The sequence below is a fragment of the Patiria miniata genome, unplaced genomic scaffold (genome assembly GCF_015706575.1).
Source record: "Patiria miniata isolate m_02_andy unplaced genomic scaffold, ASM1570657v1 HiC_scaffold_6, whole genome shotgun sequence".
Classification (NCBI taxonomy): domain Eukaryota; kingdom Metazoa; phylum Echinodermata; class Asteroidea; order Valvatida; family Asterinidae; genus Patiria; species Patiria miniata.
This window is the reverse complement of record NW_024037073.1, coordinates 22,726,440-22,732,772: the sequence shown is the minus strand read 5'-3', so window position 1 is coordinate 22,732,772 and position 6,333 is coordinate 22,726,440. Positions and strand designations below refer to the sequence as shown.

General features: G+C 40.4%; 1 protein-coding gene across 7 annotated transcripts; it reads left to right on the top strand.

Moving 5' to 3' along the window:
* Positions 1-5,876, top strand: LOC119743042. Of its 7 annotated transcripts, XM_038219368.1 has the most exons (5): positions 35-58; positions 324-403; positions 2,874-3,082; positions 3,937-4,127; positions 4,721-5,876. In XM_038219368.1, the coding sequence occupies exons 4-5, from the start codon at positions 4,095-4,097 to the stop codon at positions 5,144-5,146; spliced, it is 459 nt and encodes a 152-aa protein (XP_038075296.1). In that variant the 5' UTR covers positions 35-58; positions 324-403; positions 2,874-3,082; positions 3,937-4,094; the 3' UTR covers positions 5,147-5,876. The 7 variants fall into 7 exon arrangements, 6 of the variants coding, with proteins under 6 accessions (XP_038075294.1, XP_038075296.1, XP_038075298.1 ...); XM_038219366.1 differs by lacking the exon at positions 324-403 and having other exon boundaries at positions 1-58; XM_038219370.1 differs by lacking the exon at positions 35-58 and having other exon boundaries at positions 157-403; positions 3,958-4,127.
* Positions 5,877-6,333: the final 457 nt, after the last annotated feature.

Genomic DNA, 6,333 nt, shown 5'->3' with positions numbered 1-6,333 from the left:
TTAAACCCATGTTTTCTTTTTTCTGGAGGGCTAGGCCGGCGCTGTTTACGCAACTCAAGTAAGTTTCCACAGGGAGAAATGGCTTTAAGGGAAATAAATAAGCTGTTTACGATGAACACTAGTTTTCCAGTTTTTCCCCTTGACCAGTTTGAGTTGCTCTTCACCAAGGTAATGAAAGTCGAAGGAGCGTCAATAGAGCTAGAGAGGGGCTATGTGCAAATATTATGTTGGACATTTTACAAATCCCTGGGAGCATCAAACTAGGCCTATATCTATACTAATAAAAAAGTAATAATATAGCAGTGTTGAACCCCACCGTACAGGAGCGACACAAAATATTGAATTCTACTTCGAATGCTGGAGGGAACTATATGCTTAAATGTTTCCAGTGACGGGTGCATATGTATAAGTAAACACTAAATGAAATGTTTTTTGTGGCTATAACTTTGCCAATAGAAATAATTATTAACAGACTTTTGTCTAAAAACTGTTGAGATACTTTGGACAGTATTTTTACCTATGAAATATAAATGAGGTTGATATTTGTTTCACACGAAGTAAAGAATAATAAAAAAAGACTGCTGAAAAATTTAAATTGATTAAACACAGCGTCACTGTAGCTCACCTATTATTACTGCATTTCACTGCCAACCTGGTTCGCTACAGTGGTGAAGCAACAACTCACAAATAATTAAGATACCTAAAGTAGTCAAAACAAAACTAGAAAGACACAACATTTTTTAATCATCCTTTTTATACAACTCGGCAGAAAGTCCTTAATGCCTGGTGAACTGGATAAAAATCGCCACTTGAAGGAGTTTAGGCAACACAAAAAGAGAAATTTCCCATTCCACGATAATAGGGATGCTGCGATAATAGGGAGTCCGACTAAACTTTAAAAATATAGCAACGGCATACTAAAGTTATATTGCAAATGTTTCTATTTTGGGAGAATCTGTATACATTTGTAAAATGTTATGTAATTGGCACACGGATGATTTTCAGCAGAACATTCTCGGAACTCTTTCCATGCATAGGATTTAACTAAGCTTCTTAGACTTTCGACAAAAGTATATTATAATATTTGTGGATTTATTTTATTTACCTCCTATTTTCAATTTTGATATGATTTTAAATATTATGCATGCAGTTGTTTTTACCAAAATGGAAAGAAATTCATTTATTTCATATATAAACAAACGCGCATTTAATAACAATGTCGGATGACAAATCCACATTGGTTTAGGAAGTAGGACACAATGGAGACTTTCGTGGCAGCCAATTTGACTCATCTGCAGACGATGACGTTCTTGGTGCTTCCTTGACGTTGGATATTGTTCAAATTATTTTTCAATGTAGTTAATATTAGTCATTCTTTCAATGTTAAAGTCCACAACTGTGTAGAATTTAGTTTATGCAAGAAAAAAATTGGTCCAAGTACTAAGTGCGCAAAAAATGGCCAATGTTTTTCTACATCACTACCTCGTGTTGGTTCAGCATCAGAGGTGACGGAATGTTGCCACCTAACGCTGCTTTTTCCTTCGTATATCATCTCAATGAAGGTCAGTAATTGCAAAAATGATGATATATTGATAAGACATGAATCTGGGACTGAGAAACATTTCCAATTTTGTTAGGAAATACTTAAAAAAATTCTTGACTCTCCATAGACTTTGTACACAACTGCAGAAGTAGCGTCAGGTTGCAACATTCTTTCCGAGGTGACTGTTGGCTCTCCAAGAAAGCCTTCTAAAACCTCTTCCACCGCCTCAAAAGAGATCCCATCTGCGAGTGGTTTCTTTGTTAAATGTTTTATGCCTGGTTTTTATGAACTGCCACTTTGAAAACTGCTGTGAAGATTTGGATTTGAGTAGAAAATGAGATTTCTACTGATTTCATTGGCGTAGCCATTTTATAACATTTTTTTGACATCATACATGTTAACTTGACAGTTTTTCTCAATTGTTTTTTTCGTAACTGTAGGCGCATCCATCAGTGCAGACGAAAGGCGCTGAGGCAGACTGGACGCCCATACAATGCACAGACAGGGAGTGTAGCCACTCCTTGATGAAGGCTCCGCATCTGCACTGTCCATTCTGCTCCCAGGACAGTCTCTTCACTGAGGAGATTCTCCTCAAGGCGCACTACGTACAGGGTCAAGTACGTGGATAAAGGCATCAACTTTGGGGTGAGTTTGGGAACAAGACCAAGTGCACCAGACTTTTCCAACTGATGCGCACTGTGCTGCATGTGGCAGGGTTAGGGTTAATTATAAAGATAAGTTGAAGGTAGTGGACAGCAGGACAAGGTAGTGGCATTTGTGGGAGTTTTATGAAATTGACAGATACCTGGGCTGGTTATTCTTAGCAGATATCAGTGTTCGATAAACTCCCTGTAGAGGGGTGTTTCAAAAAAGCATGAAGTGAACTTGTTGAACAAAATCTGGGGGTTTTTTTACCGAAAAGTTTTGACTCAAGTATCCATTCTTTTGAGAATGATTAGACACACCTTTTTGGTTTAAGTGTTTGAAAGCGCACTTATTTTTAACCTTCACAGTTTCAGTGCTGCTTCAAGACAACTGAGTATGCCGTTGCTGTGATGTAATGGTCCCCTTGTACAATCTGCATGAAAAAAAAAACATGGAATAAATTTAATCAGTTGAAATTTATGTACCTTGTGAGCAGGTGTGGTAGTTCTACAAGGATTTGGGTGGATTATGTCAAATGCCAACACTTCGTGCCTTTTAAAATAATTAATTGTGAACCTAATTTTATCACTGTATGTTTGTGTCGTAAATTGAATCTTTTGCTACCTTACAGGTTTAAGTCTCATTTTATCAACCTTAACGACTGCACTCCACCATTTTTACCCAGGATGTCAACCAGATCTTCACCACATACACTGACCCAGCACCCAACAGTACCAGCCTGGTAACACACCTCATAGTCCCCCAGTCACAGCAGCCATCGGAGACAGACACATCATCCCCGGGGCTATGAGCAGACTGATGGGCAGCAGCCGCAGATCGAGTACCAGTATGCCTGCATCAATGATCCGAGTCAGAGCACTGCCAATGGGGAAGGTAAGATGGTAAGAATATTAACCCTGACCCTCCAAGAATCCTTCAGCATCTACGCAGAGGTTAAGGTGGATAATGCCACCAGCAGTGAAGGATAATTAGAAGAAGCTGACCAAAAAGCCAAGGGGGAGGCATTTGATGCAAGGAAGAACTCTTCCCCCCCCCCCCCCACCCCCCCCCCCCACTTTGTTTTCAATTGATATATCGTGAATCCATATGGAAGAAGGGAATGGGTAGACAACAGCATGTTTAATACAGTTGTCTTCACTCCTGCACTTGTTTGGTCAATAAAATAAATAAAACAACAACCAAAAGTTCAGCATTTTTTTAGGGGGTTGGGGTGGATGAGGGCCAATATTGACAGTGGATTTTACAAATTGAAATTACAAGGTGCAAAGGGTGTGCCATTGGCGTTATTTAAGTTGATTGAATTTTGGAGGATTCAGGAAGGTTCTAAGCAACCAAAAAAATCTAATAAGTCAGGGTGGCAGTACATTTTGAGAGCTGACTTCAACAATTAATTAAATATTGGCATTTGTCCTTCACCTTGCCCACCTAATGTTAGGAATACGGTTTGAAAAAGTGAGTGATTGCTTGCACCCAGTTACAAGGAATTACATGTTCTTGACACACTGCATCACTTTGGACTTTCTTGCCTGTATCCTGTTTTTACCGCTACATATCATCTGTCCCATTCAAGCGCAACATATATGTCGACCTTTCTACTCCATAAACTCCTCCCATCATTTCCCCTCTTTGTGTAGCCCACACCTGGAGTGACCTTTTGATGACCGACTTTCATTATTACAGGAATCATTATCCAGGATAATTACTCAACCTTTCCCTCTCGTAAACAGTTGTCCTTATTGAAATACCAGATGAAGGAAGCAAAGAGGATTTGGAGGACGAGACTTGCTACACAGAGCACAACTTGTCGCTGCTGCTGCAGGAGAAGGAAAGTCTGGAGAAGACTCTTGAGGAGGAGCGGACCACGTGGGCCCAGACAGAGCACAGAATGAAAGGTACTATAGAAAGGCTTCGTACAAAGGTGAGTGGGCATTCCATCTGGTCTTGGTCTAAGAATGAGTTTGGATCTTGTTCCCTGCATGCAACAGGTACCAAGGGCGTCAATCGCTTCTCAAAAGTGGGAGGGGGGACATACCTTGATCAGAACTAATGCAGGCACACTAATGTGACTGCGTTCTTTCAGTGGTCAGATTTCTGTCAGGATGCCAGCTGTCATGGCTGTGGGCGATCATGGTGTGCACTGTTGTTGTCATTGCTCTACATTTTCTACACGTTCTACGTTGTTTTATGCGCTGACGCTGCTTATGATAAATGCAGACAAATTGTTGCACACATTTTGTACACAAGCTCAGATGTGTCGTTTATCCTTGTGTAGAGGATTCGTGGTTTCACTCATACTCTAGTTGCACTAAATAACTGGGCAACAACACATGTGCCTTCTTAAGCATTCATGCTCCAACTGTACACATCATGAAGTGCATAAATGTCAGACTTTGGTGTGCGCTTTCATGGTTGTGATTGGTTACACATCATGGGGCAGAGCCTAATGGATTGGTCTATTAAAATTCCATCTGTAAACAAATAATTTCTCTGCCCATCCGTCTTGCCCTCCAGGTTGAGTATTTGTCCAACACAAACATGTCACTCAAGCAGCAGCTGTCCATGATGCACACGTCCAGTTTGAAACGTCTGACCAACGACAGCGAGAACCAGTCCATTTTGCAAGAGTTACTGCAACACATGTCTGAGGAGCACACCCAGCTGCTGCACCACCATCTAGCACAGCTACGGCTGTACGCTCAGGCCTGTGCATTATCCAAATCAGCCCCCGAGGAATCTGCAGCTGAATCTACAGTCTTGGTACCAGACCTGGCTGACCAATCACAGGACATCTCACACATGGCCATGATGTCGTCCTCGGAGGGCACCCTTGGGAACATGGAGCAGACAGTCGTCATGACGATAACGTCTGAGGAGGATTCGGAGCCGTCGGCAACATCGTGGATAACCCCGGAGATACTGTGGGACATGACTCCTTGACTTTGGATAAGGACGTTCACTTGTCACCAAATGACATTCTGTACCAACTGACAAGCGAGGGACTGTCATCAAGACATGCCACCTCTGAGTCGGGTCACGTTTATCAATCAGGTAGAACTCATTCACATCACAACACAGGCTGTGATGTCACGCAACAGGATTTTCACAAGAACAAAAGTTTGAAATTGGTTCTTTCCAACAGCACGCCAAAAATATTCTGCCCCGACGGCTTCGACAAAAGAACGTTTGAAGACAACATGTCAAATGAGGGACCACCATTAAAATGTGGGAGAACTAATAGCCTGAAAGCCATTTAACTAATCAAATCTGACTTATTTTGTACAGTGTACACTCAGTGTTGTCTTAGGGCTTAGTTGGGGGGGGGGGGACTTGAACTAATGAGTTGAGTTTTCATGGAAGTTTGTCTTACCTGAAGGAAACATTTTACCAAAGCAACTGGCCTTGGTCTCTCCTATCTTTTTGAGTTCTCGATGTGCAATCCTGAATCCGCTCAGTGAATGGACGTCATTGTAGGCCCCAACAGATCCACGTAGGTCCTCAAACACTTTAAATCTATTACTGAAACATAAACGATGCAATTATGATTAACATTGAAACATTTGGTCGTATGTATAAAAACTAGCATTTGCTTTTTTTTTTACTACGTATTTTTAAGCATAACTTTTATTTGCATGAATAAAAATGAGAGCAAATGCTTTCACTATTTGCTTCAAGCTAAAAGTATTTGCTTTTTTACTTTTTGGCCTTTGCTAGACTAGAAGTGTGGACTGGTTTCAAACTTGAAAAAAAATATAAAGTTTCAATTGACCTAAAAAATTAATAAAATTTTAAAATCTAAAACTCCAACTCTGGGACTTGAACCAGCAACCTTCAGAAGTTCAGATTTAGGGTCATCAGTCCGTATTACTTGATTAAGCACAACTTCGAAATTAACTATCAAGTTTAAATTTACCCCAAAAGAAATAAAATTTTAAAATCTAAAATTTCCACCCTGCACTTGAACCCGCAACCTTCAGATTTAGAGTCAGCAGTCCGTACCATTGGACTAAGCATAATTGCACACTTTCTAGTGGTTACGAAATTAACTATAAAGTTTCAATTTATCCAAAAAGAAATAAAATTTTAAAATCTAAAAAATCCCCGCCTGGAATTGAACCCGCAACCTT